This window comes from Hyposmocoma kahamanoa, unplaced genomic scaffold (assembly GCF_003589595.1).
Source record: "Hyposmocoma kahamanoa isolate Upper Pololo Valley unplaced genomic scaffold, ASM358959v1 99702, whole genome shotgun sequence".
Classification (NCBI taxonomy): domain Eukaryota; kingdom Metazoa; phylum Arthropoda; class Insecta; order Lepidoptera; family Cosmopterigidae; genus Hyposmocoma; species Hyposmocoma kahamanoa.
The window spans coordinates 1111875-1129935 of NW_020656001.1; the positions used below are offsets into that span (position 1 = coordinate 1111875).

At 39.6% G+C, this 18061-nt stretch overlaps 1 protein-coding gene across 2 annotated transcripts in view; it reads right to left on the reverse strand.

The window, feature by feature from the left end:
- Positions 1 to 18061, reverse strand: part of LOC113239232 (laminin subunit alpha) — a 63928-nt gene that overhangs the window by 26577 nt on the left and 19290 nt on the right. The window contains exons 8-30 of one of the 2 annotated variants that reach the window (XM_026476142.1): positions 16093 to 16286; positions 14648 to 14723; positions 14263 to 14400; positions 12815 to 12926; positions 11260 to 11435; positions 10439 to 10615; positions 9332 to 9454; positions 8938 to 9096; positions 8607 to 8860; positions 8399 to 8535; positions 7871 to 8006; positions 7099 to 7287; positions 6659 to 7021; positions 6419 to 6571; positions 6142 to 6319; positions 5816 to 5979; positions 5327 to 5486; positions 4298 to 4531; positions 3958 to 4120; positions 3711 to 3873; positions 2188 to 2310; positions 1912 to 2089; positions 213 to 513 (exon numbers count right to left, since the gene is read on the reverse strand). In XM_026476142.1, the coding sequence (XP_026331927.1) occupies positions 213 to 513; positions 1912 to 2089; positions 2188 to 2310; positions 3711 to 3873; positions 3958 to 4120; positions 4298 to 4531; positions 5327 to 5486; positions 5816 to 5979; positions 6142 to 6319; positions 6419 to 6571; positions 6659 to 7021; positions 7099 to 7287; positions 7871 to 8006; positions 8399 to 8535; positions 8607 to 8860; positions 8938 to 9096; positions 9332 to 9454; positions 10439 to 10615; positions 11260 to 11435; positions 12815 to 12926; positions 14263 to 14400; positions 14648 to 14723; positions 16093 to 16286 (4051 nt within the window). The remainder of the gene's footprint in view (positions 1 to 212; positions 514 to 1911; positions 2090 to 2187; positions 2311 to 3710; positions 3874 to 3957; positions 4121 to 4297; positions 4532 to 5326; positions 5487 to 5815; positions 5980 to 6141; positions 6320 to 6418; positions 6572 to 6658; positions 7022 to 7098; positions 7288 to 7870; positions 8007 to 8398; positions 8536 to 8606; positions 8861 to 8937; positions 9097 to 9331; positions 9455 to 10438; positions 10616 to 11259; positions 11436 to 12814; positions 12927 to 14262; positions 14401 to 14647; positions 14724 to 16092; positions 16287 to 18061) is intronic. The other variant, XM_026476143.1, reaches the window with a different exon arrangement.

Sequence of the window (18061 nt, forward strand, 5' to 3'; positions counted from 1 at the left end):
CTAATCCAAGTCGGCCTGCCTCTGTTCTTGATGTTATCCCTAAGACAGGGCTCATACTGTTACATTATTTTAATTTTAAGACCTTGTGTACCATACGAAGACAATAAATATATTGAGTATATTCGTGTGCATTCGGAAATCCGATAATTGCCGAGTGACATTGAGAAAATAGAAGCACTCTATGTATGGTACAAGACATATACTAAACTAACCTCGTGGTAACTGCATTGCTGTCATAAGCTGCTCTGATATAAATGGCGACGACATTCTGTAACCCATTCATGAATTGTTCTCTGCTTATTGACGAGCCGTCAAGATTCTTGAATTGGTCTTCCGATAATTTGACGCTGTACGTCCAATTATCCTCAGGAGGCGGTTGCTCGATACTGCTATGTACGAGGTACCCATTGGACGTGCTGATGATGACATCAGGGGCGTCGATTGGCTTCACGTCTCGTGTTGTATAGAAGATGGAGAACGTCAAGTGTCCACCGTAGGAACTCAGGCGTTTGCCTAAAATAATAAAAAATTAAAAAAAAACAGTAATGCTATTAACAATTTGATTTCTACGTAATATACCAACACGTACATTACAATTAGAATACAGGGTGGAAATTTAAGAGGGATTAGCAAGGGCAGTTGCTATTACTATCATAGACACAGCAAAACGATCCTAGAAGACTGAAACGAACTGGGGTCTACTACAACCTCTTAAAACACACGGATGCAATGGAAACAATATTATTTTCATATCGAGTTCTTAGGTTTTCGCAATTGTTACACATAGGAAATGAAACTATTTTTCCGGATATAAATCGCGTATATTTGTTTTTTCAAACAAACCGACATTGACTGAGGTGGTACAGTCATCAACCAGTTATGTCTAATATTAATGCAAAGACTTGCGAGCGAAGACTTGCCATTTTACCTTATGTGAGAGGTGTTACAGACAAGATCGGAAGAGTCCTCAGGCGTGCATCCATCAAGACCTATTTCAAGCCCCTGAGTATGATTTCTCAGTTCCTGAGACCCGTGAACTGTAATCCCAAATCCCCTTACAGGATGCAGGAGTTTACAAGCTTGACTGTGAGTGCGGTCTCTCTTATATTGGACAAACAAAGCGAAGTATTTGTACCCGCGTCAAAGAACATATAGCTGATGTCAAACACCGTCGCGTAAGCAAGTCTGCAGTCTGCGAGCATGTCATGGATAAATACACACATTCAATGAAGTTTGACAAACCCCAGGTCCTGGAGGTGTGCAGCCGGTGGGATGAGCAGCGCCGCACTCTGACGGGGATTGTAGGGCAGGATCTCTCGCTGCCGAGCGTGGTTGCCGCCATGCTCGATAGCGAGGAGTCCTGGGAGGCGGTGGCCTCCTTTTGCACAGAGGTTATGTCGCAAAAGGAGGCCGCGGAGCGGGTGCGTGAGAACGCGGCGGACGCGCACCCGCTCCGGCGCAGACGTACGGGGAGAAGGCGAAGGCAGTTCGCTGCTCGCCTGATCCCCTAGTGAGGCCTGCGGGCTCTGGACAGGGACTCCGGTGGCGCGGGAGACTGGCGCAAGCTTGGGCGCCGACTGAACCGGCGTGAGAGAAACCCTGAGGGGTTTTAGAGGGGTAGGCCCTCCGGTCTGGAGGGAGAGTCCCCACATAACCCCTGAGTCTCCCTGGGCTCAGGGGTATCTATAAAGATTTCCCCCCGTCAAAAAAAAAGGTTAAGTTAGGTTTAAAAAAAAAATATTTTCCTCTCAAAATTACTTTCGAGGTTATAAAATTTCGACCAAACGTTATTTCTGGAGAATGTCAGTTCGGACCACTGATAGGTAACCCGGTTTATCAATCATGTGAAAGTTAAGGTAGCTGCCCTTGTTGTGTCGTCTCTAATTTTCAGTCTGTATATAATGATCTTACCGCAATAGTAATCTGGTGCACCAAAGTAGGAAATGTTTTCGCTATTGTGACTGTCGCCGAGGTCCGCGCCGATTACGGTTTCGTTGACCTTACTCAGGGCGGAGGGATGCAGGAACGTAGTAAGAGTACGATTGATCTTCGCTATATTCACCAGCTTCCAGTCCGTCATGCCATTGATCTGTTCATGGACAATGATATAATCTTTTGAGAACTTAACACCAACAAATTTGGTAATCAGTCCCATAATACCCGTCAACAATCGAAAGGCGAACTTACCATAACCCAGGAATTGTACGAACTTGAACATCTTGTTGTTTTTCCAAAGCAGTAACATTTAGTACAGCCTTCGGGATTCTCTGCTTGCAGGTCGAAATATCCTTCCAAACATTGGTCGCAGGCCTAAATCAGTATTTATATTAAATAATGATCAATAATTACAGGTTTCTTGCCGCGTTATGATTTCTTTTTATTTTTCCCGGTATTTCATAATGGTTAACATTCCATGGTCACGGTCACAGGTTGACTGATCATGGTCAGTGGCAGATGACTGCCTTAAGAATAGACATATCTGTCTACCTTCCTTGGCTGTCGACGTCTACCCCCTCATCTTGATTACTTGTGGGGTAAAAACCACACTCAGATCACAGAGTACCAAACATTTAACCGTGAAGATAGAGTTAAACAATCTATTGCGTCGAATCCGGCTCTTAGTGCTTACAATAATAAAAACAAAAATACTTTGACTTCACTTCTACGTTTGGACACAGTGAGTGTGGTTTGTCGGAAAGTGAGTGACAATGGAAACGCCACAAGTAATCGAGATGGGGTAGTCGTCGACAGCCAAAGAAGGTAGACAGATATATCTGTTCTTAAAGCTGTCATCTGCCGCTGACCAGTCAACCCGTGACCATGGAGTGTGCAACCGTCCCGAAATATAGGGAAAATAAAAATAAATCATATCGTGGTGAGAAACTTTTTTGTGCAAGTGTGCAAGCAATTTATTTGAACTTATGAAACTTGTAAATATCTGTTATAGATAACTAATTATTACTGTAATTTTATGTTTCTAATTATATATTGTCTTTAGTATCTCATTGGTTAACATTAGATTTTTAGTGATGTATACACCTGAAGTGACTTGGCACCTTGCATAGTGAACCTGTGTGTATTTTTAAAAAAATATTGTTTTGTGTTAAGTTGATGGTGTATCTTTAAATAAATAAATAAATCAATAACTAGTAATTAATTAAATAATCACGAAACCTTAAAATCTATACGTTACTGTTTATTTTAAATAATCTGATAATAGTTGTATTGAAAGACTTAAACTAGTGATCTTCCTTTATAATAACTAAAGTAATCAAAATTTTTAGCGAAATTGAGTTAATACAGACAATCTATCAATCGCGTGATACAGTAATAGTTGGGCGCTTGTAAAGATGTTGTAAGGAAAAGAGAAAGACCTGATGACGCACAATATAGTGACTGTGAGCAAAAAAAAGGGGCAATTGACATATATGGAGCCATTAAAAAGGTTTTTTTTCACTGTTGTGAAATAATTTTATATCTCGTCTTTTCTACAGGTGACTATTGGCTATACAAGTTTATTTTATAAGTCACGCTAAATAAAACTTCAAAAGAAATTTTTAAACGTAGAACATAGTATGAGCCTTTGAAATTATATTTTTCCAATATTTCAAACTTTTCCGGAAAAATTCCACTTTTGAAATTTACTGGAAAAATACCCAACAGTATTGCTACCTAAGAACTAGGTTCTACATAGAAGAAGATCATTTTACCAGCCCTCTAACGTTCTTCTTGCAATAGCATTGCGCGGTGTTTTGGTCGCAGACATCTTCAGTGGTGCCGTCGAGATCGCATGAGCACGAAACGCAATCAGGGAACGCGTAATGTCCAGGCACACAGTGGTCACACACGCGCCCTATCACATTGTTTTTACACCTAACGAGAAATGGTGTTTAATACATTTCAAAATAGGAAAAGAATTTTCTTCAATTTTTGTTGGTAGAATTCGAAAGCACTCACTGGCAATTGCCGTTGTCAAGGTCACACTGCAGTTGGTTTTCGACGACTCCGAGTGGGTTGCAATTGCAGTCGTCACAACCTCGCAGCTCGTCGAAGTTAAACGTGTAGGGCTTACATCGGTCGCAATTGTCGCCTTCCACATTTTTCGGACAAATACACTCGCCTATGAAAATTACATAGATTAATTAATGTGTGTTGGGCTATTAGTGAGCCCTAACGACGAAGATTGTAACACAGACGATTTTAGTGTGGTTCGTCACAAATAAGGTGACACAAAACAATATATGTTCTGAAAGTCAAACCCCGACTCAATAGTTCAACAGCATTAGAAGTTGCTCACCATAATCGTTGCAAATGGCAGTAGAAGGACAATTGCAGGGTTGACAATTGGGAAAACCGTAGTATCCAGTGCGGCAGGCGCTGCAGGTTCTCCCGATGACGTTGGGCCGGCACCGACACTGTCCGCCAAACGTTTCGCATTCCAGGTCCGTGGAACCTTCCACGTCGCAGAAACAACGCAGTGTACCGCTATTATACTCCGTCGTTATCGAAAAAACTGCGTCGCGACATAAACCTGTCAGGAAAATAAAGCACTGGAATTTGTACTAGTTTAAGAGAATTGGTAATTGAAAGTAACAGCCCTAAATTAAAAATATAATTTATGCACTTTGATTGGCAGTTGAACTGGTACAAGGACAGCTCCAAGGACTACAAAATACATACTTCGCCTATGCAGCACTAATTTATTTAAAATTATGCAACTGTTCATACTATATCTTAAGATTGAAAGGTTAATAACGCTTAAGAGTTGAAAAATCCCCTGGTTATGGTCTAAATGGATTTAATTTATTAAATTGTTTGTACTTACAATTTTGCCGACTATTTGTATAAATGGTACGTCTTTATAATTTGCCACCTCGTCTTAATAGCCAACGGACACTTTTATATAAGTGAAAGTTAAGAAAAAGGTCTATCGTGCACTAAAGCTTTTTTTTCAGGATCAGATAAAAAACAAACAAGCCATGACACACTCAACTGGTCTTTAGACCACGAAAGTAACTAAAACTCCAATACGTCATCTCAAGTGTTGTCTAATAACACAGTGTAATGAAATGTTACAAAATTCTTGTCAGTTAGGCCCTCTACTTTTGTAAAAAACGCCTTTTGCAAAACGTCTAACAGACCAAAAAAGTGCTCAGATCGCCGTCAAACTTAGTTCATTAGACGGGAAAAAATTCGCTGATTTCAATGATATAAGTCCATTTGACCAAAAATGGTTTGTTAACCCTTTTTCCTTTCCAGGGTCGATATCAGTTTCGTCAGTTCCCTATAAATTGTGAAATGTCTACAGACGTCTAGCATTTTTTACCTGTGGCATTAGGAGCAATATAGTAATGATTCATAGAGCATTTCTCAATAAATTCTCTGGTGTAGTCGAGCATGTTGGCCTCCTTGAGAGCTGTGTCCACGTAATCTCCTGTTGCTATTACTAATACGTAGTCCAACCACACGCCTTTACTGGTTTCACCCTAAACAAAAGGGACAGGGTATATATTATGTACTTATAAAAATAAATAAATAATAAATAAAATCTTTATTTCTTAAAAACATTGTTTCTGAAACAATGGGTGCGCGCGCGCGCGCTTGTGTGTGTGTGTGTGTTTGTGTGTGTACGTGTATTTAAGAGTGGTTATCAAGCAGAGCCTCAACTTCGTATGATTTTCCCGCAATCCATTACGATATAATCTTTTTACACTCATAATACAATTTGCTGTACATTTTTAATTCCTTATTCAAAGTATGGTATATGACGATGTGGCTCTATTTGATAATTAATCAGTTTTTTGTAGGGACTTACATTAAAGGTGATTGTGAAATTCTCGTTAATATTAAAGCGTGGATTTCCATCCGTCTTCAGCTTAAGAAGAGCTCGGCAGCCGGAATTAGAAGGGCAATGCTCTACGGATACCGATGATTCGAAGTTTTGACCGTCAATAGTTAAGTTTGCGTCGATTGTACTTTCTGTGGAATAATTCTGATATGAGAAATAAGTAGCTATGAAGCAGATCCAAGGTTTGATGTTGAGGTTGGCTTCATCTCCAGTCTATTAACGATATAGCGTAAGTTTATATAAGGTAGTAAGTAAGCAAGCAATATCGAACCAAAATTTGTAAGAAATTTTACCTGGATTGTCAGGTTGGTAGTAATGCAGGATGATCATATACTCTCCGGGCACAGGAACTTTGGACTCCAGTTGGATAGGTTCAGATTGCGGGGGCAAGTACACTACCATGGTCGAATTGTCCAAGATTGGAGGCGGTTTCGTTTCTCTGTCACCACCAGTGCCTGATTCAATTTCTACCTAATAACGTTTAGACAACATTTCAATATCGTTAACAAAGTTCTTTGTCGTTACGTGCTTGTTAGGCAAAGATTAACTCGTAAACCAGATTTAGTGTACCTTTTTGGAGTCAACAGCCGCGGAGAAAACAGCAGGGTCACAATATCCATTTCTTCTCAAGCAATAAGGCCTTGGTGTGATATAATCCAAGTGCCAATCCGCTTCAGGAATTGCTATAATCTGCTTTATACCAGCAAGGGTGTCATGTTCTCCCTGTCAATTAGACAATTAGGTTATTTTAAAGGTCCGAAAAATATAAAAAATATCAGCTGTGCAATATAATAATAAATAAAAGTTTACCTCTAAAGTGATGACGTTGTTTGGATCTTGAGCTGCGAAGGCGAATGCTTTGGACAAGTCGTCTACAGCAACTTGTCTGCATGGCGTGGGATAAGGACAATCATTTAAATTAACTAAAGCAATTTGTGATGGATTGTCTCCGGACTTGAATTGTATAGTTACGGAGCCCTTTGGTGTGAACGCATATGTAACGTTGGAACTTTCCATGTCTTCTTCAGGTGCAGTTCTGTTGACAGGACTAACATATTCCACCAAGAGCACATATGGACCACTTGGATCAATCTTTATGTTGTACTGTAATTCACTTTGGTCGTCGCTCAGAATTGGGATTTGGGTAGATTCAACTTTGAGTTCTTTGAGTTGCTGCGGAAGTTATAAACGTAACAGTAATAACTGCCATTATTGTAAAATAATTTATGTTAATTTGGGATAGTCCTCACCTGTGGATCATCAATGTATTTAGTTACAGGAGTAGTGAGCCCAGTGACGTCGGTCTTAGCAAAGTGATCCACACTGGGGTAAGCGAATTCCCTGCAAAGAGTCTCTTCTCCTATCACACAGGGCTTGTCCACTAGCTTTGTAAGGATTGTTGCTTCATAGTACGCTTCTGGGACAAGGACGAAGTAATCCTGTAAATAAATAGGTTAAGTCCGTACATAAAACATCTGTAGCATAATCTCAGTACAGAGTACTAAAAGAACCGACTTCAAAAGTACGTGGAATTACGTCTATTTGCTAAGTTTTATTGAAATATCCCCTAGTTCGCCACTATACAGGACTTGACGCTGGAGATAAAAAAAAAGATTCTCACTACGACACTACTCAAAGTATATCGAGAGAAAAACGCCTTGAATGGAAGAAATAGCAAAATCAACCATTAAAGTAATTGCTCCTAAATTAAAGTTAGGCGCTATTTATAAAAGTCGTATAAAAGTCGATGTAGAATCTTCATGCACAGTCACCCTTCGAGGTGGATGATTTTCTTCAAAATGGGACCACTATGGAAGTATCCCCTTTCCAACAAAAAAAGAATCATGAAAATCGGTTCACAAATACCGGAGTTATCGCGTAACATACATACAAAAAAAAGGAAAAAAAAGAACTTACAGTCGAATTGAAAACCTCATCCTTTTTTGAAGTCGGTTAAAAATAAACCTTTATTTCCAGTCAACTTGATTGTTTGTATTGTAAGATAGGTGAAAGAAAACTCACAATCATGATTTCTTTAGCTGTCTTGATGGTGACAGTCCAGTTGCCAGGGTTCATGACAAGTGGCGCAGGTACACCAGATTCGTCCGTTACTGTGACTAGCTGTGGTAACACGGTCCTCCGCAGGCTTGTCTTGATTCTGTGCGTTGCGATAAATCGTTATTATAAAATACACAAATTCATGTGTGTTTTTTTTAATTAAATGGACTTACTCTTGACCACTACCTAGCTCTGGAGCAAAGATAGGATCTAGGTACAATGGTACGAGCTCAACCAGAAGTTGCCTATTCAGTCGCACTTTAAAAGTACTAGGGTTGTATGAGTTCGGAAACACAGTCGCAGGCGGGGATTCCAATTCTGGGCTGTGTGCACAATAAAAGGTGATGAAAAGTGCTTATTACGCCTGAAGGAAATATTGACCAAGTAAAGATGATATCCCGCCGTACGTCTGGACATCCGATGGTAAAAGGGGGCGGGATGAGCTGATGGAGCTCATGTTAAAAATATCTTTGTTAGTTTATTACTACTTACGTCTGTGGATCGTCGACAAAACTCTCAGGTGTGATTGTGAAGGTAGCAACCACAGGGTCCGAGAATTTACTGGCATACTTCAGAACTATACGGTATAGTGACGATTTGGTGATATGCACTACGTTGATCACCTCATTCTGTTCATAAAAAAAAGTACGTGGTAAGCAGCAACTAGGGTCAGTAGTACACAAATTATTCGATAACTGACCTGCAAGATCGAGAATACGACGTAACCTTTCCACGAAAAGCCAGGGAACGCATCCTCCGAGTTTTTATACCGCACTGGACCTGATGGCGTGAGACCTTCTTCCACTTCGTATCGGAATTGGTGAAGAGTGGGGAAATAATGGGCCCGAATGGGACGGTCGCAGCGGCGGCCTTCTACGCGGGAATGGCACCGGCACTGCCCGGTGGTTTTATCGCAGTTGTTATCAATAGAACCGCCGATGTCGCAATCGCATTCTGATCAAAATAATAAAGTTAATTTAGCTTAAAGTACTTCGCAAGGTATAAAATTTGGTTATTTAAAAAAGGCTCACCAGTACATCCAAACACGTTGCTACTCTGAAGTTTGTAGAAGCCGTCCTGGCAGTCGTCGCACTGGCGCTCACTGACGTGCATCTTGCACGTGCATTGACCGTTGCGAGTGTTACACGAGCCCAGTCCTCCCAAAGTACCCGCTAAGTTACAGTTACATTCTGCGCATAAAAACACGTGGTGTAAATTCTATGCAGTGTGTTAATATTGTCGTTTTTGCTTCTCTTTTAGTTTTAAAAGGGGCACCTGCATTATTTGATAGGCTAAATTACTAATAGAGTGTGCGGCTGTACCGCACTAACGTAATGGTAGATCATGTACGAAAATTCGGATTTTATGTGATGAAAACTTAAACAGATCCAGCAAATAAATGTTTCTGGAGCTTGAGGAACTTGCCTTCGCATCCAAGCGGGTTATATTCTTGTAGATTCCAGAAAAGAGATTTACAGTCGTTGCAAATGCGCCCCTGCACACGGACTTTACATTGACAAAGCTGTCCAGCTGGTACAGAGCCACAACCTGTGGAAGAAATACCGTGTTAGTTTTGTGACGGAGTAGTAGATGTATGCACCGAGCCGATTACAGCTAAGGCGGCCACTGTAGCCAATCTTCTGGGCGAAGATCCTCGCGACTGCGGGCATGTGAGCACACTACTTTCAAGATTATAACTGATGACTGTAGATGGTCGGGTTTTCAGTTCTTTACGCTTACAATCAAATTCCAAGCACCGTCCATCCTCAAAGTCAGACTTTGGAATTGACCAGCATCCTCCACTTCGGCCTTTTTGGCGGCCTGGTGATCCCGTTGCGAAGGCTCTAGATATATTGTACTTCTTAATGTGACGTTTCAGCACATGTTTGTAATGAAACGTCACGCTTACGTTGACCCTTCTCATGTTAAGAGTATAAGTTGCGCTTCGCCACAAAATAGTTCAATGTATAATACTAAACAATATAAATAAAATAATCAAAGGTATCCTAATAGAAAAAGATCACCCTATTTAATTTATTAACCAATTTTATTCACACTGTCACATCCACATACAAACAAACAAATTGTTCTCTCGTTAGCCCACGCATCATCCTCATCACACCACACACAATATTAACACGATCGAGCCAGTTACACACGAACAAACACATAGGAACAAGAGCATCCTGACTACCGCCGTCAAATTTATGAATGTACGGGAAAACGACATACCTAGTTTGTGTTACATTGAATTAAAACATGTTTTTTAAGATTTTTATGTGTACACTGCGACTTTTTTGTAGCGATGCAAATGCGATGCAGTCGCTAGTCGTCTACCTTTACACACGCGCTCGATATTAAGCAGCGATACAAGTGCGCGACTGCATCGATACAAACGATGCAGTCGTCTTCTTCGACTCTTATACCACGTGTTTGATTACTAAGCATATATCTAGCTGTTTGTTTGCCTGTGGCGTTATTTCTACGAGATATAGATAAGATTGAGCAAATACAATCTAAGACTATTCTTACCAGCGAAGGAAGCGACGACTCCTCTCGGATCACAGTTGCACTCTTCGCAGGCTGGGTAGTTGTAAAACTGTTCCTTGCAACGATCACACTTGTCGCCGTCGAAGTTTGGACGGCAATGGCATCGTCCGTTGTCGTCACACGTATAACCCACCGAACCGGACGTATCGCAGTTGCAAGCTGATATAAAGAATACTTTCTTAAAAGTAATACAAGGCGTGTTGTCAACTTTCATAAAGTGTAAAGATTTTATACAACGGTCCAAAAAAGTTAGAAAACTTCCTTATTAACACGTTCGTCCCCTCTAGAATTTTCAGAAATGCTCAAAACATGACATTGGCTTATATGACTTTTTTTGGTCTCATTTGTATATAAGTTTTTTTGCGGCATTTCATTATTTGACTCTTTTGGTAATTAATATTTTTAATTTCAACCCATTATTACGTTTGGGTCGCGCCAATCACAATGCCAGGCAGAGTAGGTTCAAACACGTAATGTTCGATCGATGTTTACCTAAAACTGGTATAGGTATATATCATTTAACATTAACCATTTTTTGCTTACTTTGAAATTAAAATCTTTTAAAAAAAATTTTTTCCTCTAAGTCTAGAAAAGTAGATATGCCATCAAACATTCTAAAAACCAAATGGCAACTGAAGTTCGTCAGGGCCGCGCCGGTCATGTTATATGGCTAAGAACGTAGCGTTTGCCAACTGCAACGTGAACGAGCATCGCAAAATTAGGTACTGGTCCTTTTAAGCCACCACGGCGATGAATCTGTTAATTTGCAGATAATTTACAAAATAAAAATTAGCGTCACTCACGCAGACAGTCCGGGAATTCGTAGTATCCCGGCGAACACTGGTCGCACTGCTTCCCACCGAAGTTGACCAAGCAGTTGCACTTGCCGTCCGCTGAGCAGCTCGTTGACGGAGATCCGGTTGATGAACAGTTGCATGGCACACAAAGCCGCTCACGATCACGCACGTCCATGTAGTATCTGTTTTGAGTTAAGAATATGTGATATGAATATGTGTGACCCAGATTCTGTTGCCTCATCGTGAATCTTTGCAGCTATAATAATAACAAACTACTGGCATAGTTTTACAAAAAAAAATATAAATATCATTAAACTTATTGTGTTGTAATGTTTTTTAAACTTGGAAATTGGAATTCACCGTAGAAAAGTTTAAGGAGACTGGTATCATGACTGTGACATCTATCAAATAAAAGATTTGCTTATGTATGCCCGTAAAAATATAAATTGTAAGTGCTTTCCCAGAGATCTGCTCGCCATGACCAAACCCCAAATGCTAGCCTCCTGGTCGGTCCTTTGGCAGGAATCACGACAAACTGTTGGTAGACACTATGGTAACCTCCAACCAAATCTACCCACTAAACCCTGGTTTTTTAAACGTCGCGATTTGCCTAAAAACATCACTTCCACTATTATTCGTTTGCGCTTAGGCCATGTTTGCACACCTGTATTTTTGCGTAAAATCAGAGTTCGAGATCACTCTCTGTGCGAGTGCGGCCTAGAAGACGGTACCTTGGAACACATTTTTTTCAATTGTCCTAATATTGCTGTTCCACTTTATAACTTACTTTCTCCAAAATTCCCCCGCCCCATTAACATAAACAACCTCTTAACTTTAGTGTTCTCCCCCCATATTGTTACTCTATGTAAATTTATCCACTTAAATAACATATATTTATAAATATTGTTTTGCTGTTTTGTTTTACATTCTCAACTGAGTACTCCCGTAGTCCAACTTACCAACACCGGTTAATGTCCTATTAGAGCTTAGCGAAAATTTTTTTTTGTTTCGTTTTTTTTCTTTCAACTGTGACATTGGCAAAATCATCAGTTCTCATATTGATGGAGCCATAAAAATAAAAAGTGAAGTGAAATAATTTCATTAAGAAAGACGATATCCATAATATTAATCTTAGAACAAACTCATGGGGTCACGAAAACGATGAACTAAGGTAACGACTCTTTTATAAGGACTGTATACGTTTTTACAATAAGATTCCGGATCATATATTCCTAAGTTTAAAACTTATATTAAAATTATTTTCATTGACAAGTCGTATTACGAAATTGAAGAGAATGTGTTAAATAAAGACAACATGAGTCTAGATTCCTTACAATTATGATTCACTATAGCATTCAAGTTTATTTGAAAAGAGCAATCCCTAGAGTTTCTTGCTCGTTCTTCTCAGGGAAGTCAGCACAGTGAACGAGCAGTAGCTTAAAAATGATGTTTTCAAGTCTAAACATTTTACGAAATAAATAATTATTTGACTTAGAATTTGACATTGGGAGAGAGACGCTCTAGAATAAAGAGTACAGAAAACTCAGAAAATACAACTAACCCAGACAGACATTGGTCGCAGCGTGCACCGCCGAAGCCTGTCTTGCAAATGCACTGGCCGGTGACGTCGTCGCAAACGCTGGCCGCAGTACCACTCACGTCACAATTGCATTCTGTATCCGTTGGTATCATATTAATAACTGAATATAAATATATACTTCCGGACACATAATACGAGCCACCTCGCATTTTTGTCTTAGGGCTAGAATACAAAAGTAGTGTTACGATCGAAAAGTTTTCCCCGTTTTGCAAACCCAAGTTTCCAACAAGGATCTATGGAAAAGACGTTTAGTATACTAGTTTCAAAATTACTTTAGTTTTTGATCAATCAAACACTACTTAAGCTTAGGGCATTTAATACTGAAAATGCGAGGTGGCTCGAAGTATGTGCCCGGGAGTGTATATATAATTTGTAATATCTAGTGTAGAAGAGCTGCAATGTAATGGGAACTTATTTCGGGAATCTCGGTCTCGAATATTTCTAGTCTCGACGATTTTGTACATTTTCGAGACTCGATGCGGATGTTTTCAGTCTCGGGAATAAGAACGTCGCATTCGTTTCGAATCTGAGACTGTACAAATCTATAAAATTCGAACCCACTTCGGATGTCGCTTGTGCCTCCAAATCCAAATCCAATTCGAATGCGAGAAAATACGAATATCGCTTGCACACCTAGTGATAAAATGATCCCTGTGACATTTCTGATGAACAGGAACTGTTATGATGAACTGATACGAATCTACGTAGTGTGCAAGCGGCTATTATTAAGTCACTTCTATTAAACCAATCATTTCTGGTTACATGGACATGATAGCACCATAGAGTGGAGGACTTTCAAATTTATTTTGTTTTAAATAATTTTAGTTATTTAGTTATAATTATTAATACAAAGATCGAACACTCATGTCAACAACATCTTATCACTCGAACCGACGTCTTCTAGCATACAATACCAACTAATCCACGAAACGAAACAGCGGACCTCACGAATTTTTCTATGTGTTTGCGTCGTATCTTTGTATTTGATTTTTCAACGACTTTTTAGTTGTTATAGACTTAGTTGGTATAGCGTCTGGCATGGTATGCTAGAAGACGTCGCTTCGAATCCGGCTGGCTCGAAGGAATTTTTTCTGAGTGTTCGATCTTCGTATTAATAATTATAACAAACTAGTGAAGTAATTTCACATAAAAATAATTGAATATCAATTGAATAAAAATTTTATTAAAGAACTTGATTAAAATTCTATATTAACGTAACCTAGAAGTATGGACACCTACTTTTGAAATAGTCTCGTTTTTCCCGGTATTTTTGAGACCGAACCGAGACTCGTTTTTTTTCCCGGGACGCAGAAACGCAGCGGAGCTGTAAACCCTACGACGTATATTCAGTGTGTAGAACTTATGAATCTAAAAATATTTGTTCGGAGATACTACTTTCTAGTACTTACGTTTGCAAGAAGGGTAGTTATAATAGCCAGCTTCGCACTGGTTGCAGGTGCGACCGGCGTACTTGCTCTTACAGGTGCAGTTACCGCTCTCCTTGTCGCACACCTGCGATACCGACCCGATGCTGTTGCACTCGCAGTCTTTTAAAAAAAAACACAATTGACATCTATTGAATACTCTGTTCCTATTTTTTGTTTTGCACGTCTTTCTAAACTCCTCCGGTCAACATGTCGGTTGACTATAACTGGTGGTGAGTTCACAAACTTACACCACTCTGTCAGTCATTCTCATCTGCCCTTATCTTCACTATATTTTTTATTCTTTTTCCAGACTCTAAGATTTAAAAAAGTAACCATTTGACACTATAAACCATGAAACAATACTTACTTTTACACTCCGGAGAATAGAAACCATCTGCGCATATCTCGCACGACGTACCAGCATAATTATATTTGCATGGGCACTGGGAACAATAAGTTATTGGAAGGCATTTAGATTAAAGCGTTTTGACGCTTTATACCAGGAACACAAAATGCTAAACGGGCAGAATGTCATATTAGCAGAACGTCAGATCCTTAGAATGCCAGATTCACAGAATGCCAGATTAGCAAAATGCCAGATTCTCCCGTTGCCCGTGTGCCATTTTGCGTTTCTGGCATAAAGCGTCAAAACGGATTAAAGGCTTCATCGGTGGTCAAAAAGCAGCAGTTTATCGATTTTTGAAAAGATAAATAAGTAGTTTGTGTTTTATAAATTAAAACACGATCGCGGTCTATTATTTTAAATTCGTTTAATTACGTTATGCGAAACACGAATTTATGAAATCTTGTTAAGTGTCATGCTGAGTGCGTATAAATTAAATTCCGTAACAGATTTATATTTACGAGAGCTATCCATTTGGTGTAAGCATACGAGAAAAATATTTTGTTATATACATTGATGAGTGCTCTGAAGAGTTATTCAACCTTATCCCTTCCTCTCCTTTCCATCAACGGACCACCCGTGCCGGGCTGCGTTGCCACAGTTGGACGGTCAGTTCAATACCGTCCCGCACTAAAAAGTTTGGCAATTCGTTTTATGCCGAACCATCAAATTGTGGAACCGACTCCCGGCGCATGTATTCCCTCCCCTCTATAACATCGGGTCCTTCGAACGTAGTGTGAAGAAGCATTTGGCCAGACCGGCAAAATGATAGTGACGGAGTGAAGATATTTGTGTTTTCCATCCGTTACTCTCATCTCTGGACTGTATTCGCACTTTCCATCAGGCGCGGTGCAGTCATTTTGCCGAGTCGCAATAAAAAAAAAATTGAAAGCGACAGTAGGCTAGTCTTCCGAACATCTGGCGATAGATCTGCCGGAGTTCCTCAGGGTCCCTTACTGTCCACAACTCTCTTTCTGCTGTGTATCAATGATTATGTTAATTCCATGTGCTTTTCGGTATGCTAATGAGACAATTGTTGATAGGTAGTTTACCAATGTCAGGGTCAGTGTAGAAGAAATCCAGTCTCGAGTGCCCATGGTTAGTCATTTGAATTTGACACTTAAGGCAGTCTCCGATTGGACATGTGCCTGTAATTTCACCAGCAGTTCAAAACCGGAACGCAGTAGGTCACGTTACGGCTTGGCGGCAGAAATAGATAAGGTAGCAGTACTTCCCTGACCGAACTCTGTCACTAATTGTACTGCTAATAAAGTTGCAGAATATTTAATAACTCTTAAATACATTTGAATATTTTAGAAAAAAAATCCGAACACTTTACAGTTGCGTCAGGTCTTCAAGAGAATTTCTGAGTATAGAAAATAGCGTAAGTCAAACTTTTGATAACTTACAATGCCGCCAATAGGAGTGCAATGTTCACCATCGGTGCCATTAAGGTTGCAGGTACACGGTTTGCAGTTAGGATAGTCGAAATAGCCGTATGCGCAAGAGTCGCAGTTTGGTGGATTAAACTCTTTGCGGCATTCACATCTACCTGTTCCCTCTTGACAATTGCCAGTCGAGTAGTGCTGATCACAGTTACAAGCTGGAAGATCAAATAATTATATCTCTAGGCATTTTTCATTAGACAGAAAGGAGGTACACAAGTGGTACCGTGTTAACGATTTCAACCCGACATGGGACCTAATAGTCACACACGGTGTTAGTAACGATATTGGTAAAATTTTTCATATATTTTTCATAAATTACTTATTTAAAATTTTTCAATAACGGGTGAACGAAAACAGAGCTCTGCGTTAGAGATATCGTGTGGTTCTAGGACGCTGCTGTACCAAAATAGTTAGATTTTTGTTTAAAAAACCAACGTCAAAAGTTCGTCGAATTACATATCTATTTGCAAAGTTTTATTGAAATCGGTTACCGGAAAGTGCGAGGAACCCGGATTCATCTCCTAGTTTGCTTCCCTTAGAGGTGGAATTTTTACTTGAAATTTAAATAGGACCAGTACTGAGTATCAACAAAATATAATCATCAAGTCATCGGTTCACAAACACAGTAATCGCGTAAGATACACACAAAAATACAGTCAATTGGAGAACCTCCTCCTTTATTGAATTCGTTTAAAATGTCTATACAAGATTATATAAAAAATACTAACAACTTCGCAGTAACATTTGTACCATGACTTTTTTCTAAACATAATAATAGGGGTTAAAGTATGAAATTGCCGATTTGTACTGAAAATCTAAATTGTTTATTTTTTAAATTTTTAACAAATTTATTTAATCAAAATAGTTGCCATTATTATCTATACATTGCTGCCATCTAATGGGAAGGTTATTAATGCCTTTGCGATAGAACTCCGACGATCTAGACTGCACAAACTGTGTGAAAGCATTTTGTACTGCCTCCTGGGAAGAAAACTTCTTGTCACGTAGATAATTGTCCAAATCACGAAAAAAATGGTAGTCCGTTGGAGCAAGGTCTGGTGAATACGGAGGATGACGAATGGTTTCTAGCTGCAGTTCCTGAAGGGTCAAAATGGTTTCTCGTGCTGTGTGAGGTCTCGCGTTGTCGTGGAGCAATAATGGTGAAGATCGATTCATGAGTCGGGGCTGTTTTACTGCTAGTTTTGTCAACATGGTTCGGAGTTCGGCACAATAGACATCTGCCGTTATTGCTTGACCAGATCGGAGAAAACTATAGTGAATAACACCATGCTGAGACCACCAAACAGTTACCATTACCTTTTTATTGGTAAGTTTTGCTTTAGGACACTGTTGTGGCATTTGACCTGGGGTCAGCCATTGCATTTTTCTTTTCCGGTTATCATAAAGAATCCACTTTTCATCACATGTTACAATTCGATCCAATATTCCTTCATTTCTGTACCGGTTCAACAAGGCAACACAAGTTTCAACACGCGTTTCTTTCTGCAGATCAGTCAAATCATGAGGCACCCATTTTTCGTATTTTTTTATTTTATTGATTTGACGCAAGTGAGTCAATATTGTGGGTAAGGTAACAAGGTAAAATTCCTGGGTAGTTTGACTAGGATCGGCTTCCACTATCTCTCTTAATTCATCGTTATTCACCTGTGTGGGCGGTCTTCCTCGTGACTCGTTCTTTAAGTCGAAATTTCCATCACGAAAGCGTTTAAACCAAAATCGCACGGTGCGTTCATTAGTAGACCCCTCTCCAAACGCAGCATTGATATTGCGGGCTGTTTCTGCTGCGTTAGTTCCGCGTCGGAACTCGTATTCAAAAATCACTCGAATTTTCGCAGTATCCATCTTTCTTGTCTAAATTGAATAACAAAAACAATTGAAAGTCGATATTCAAATGTTTCAAATTTAAAAA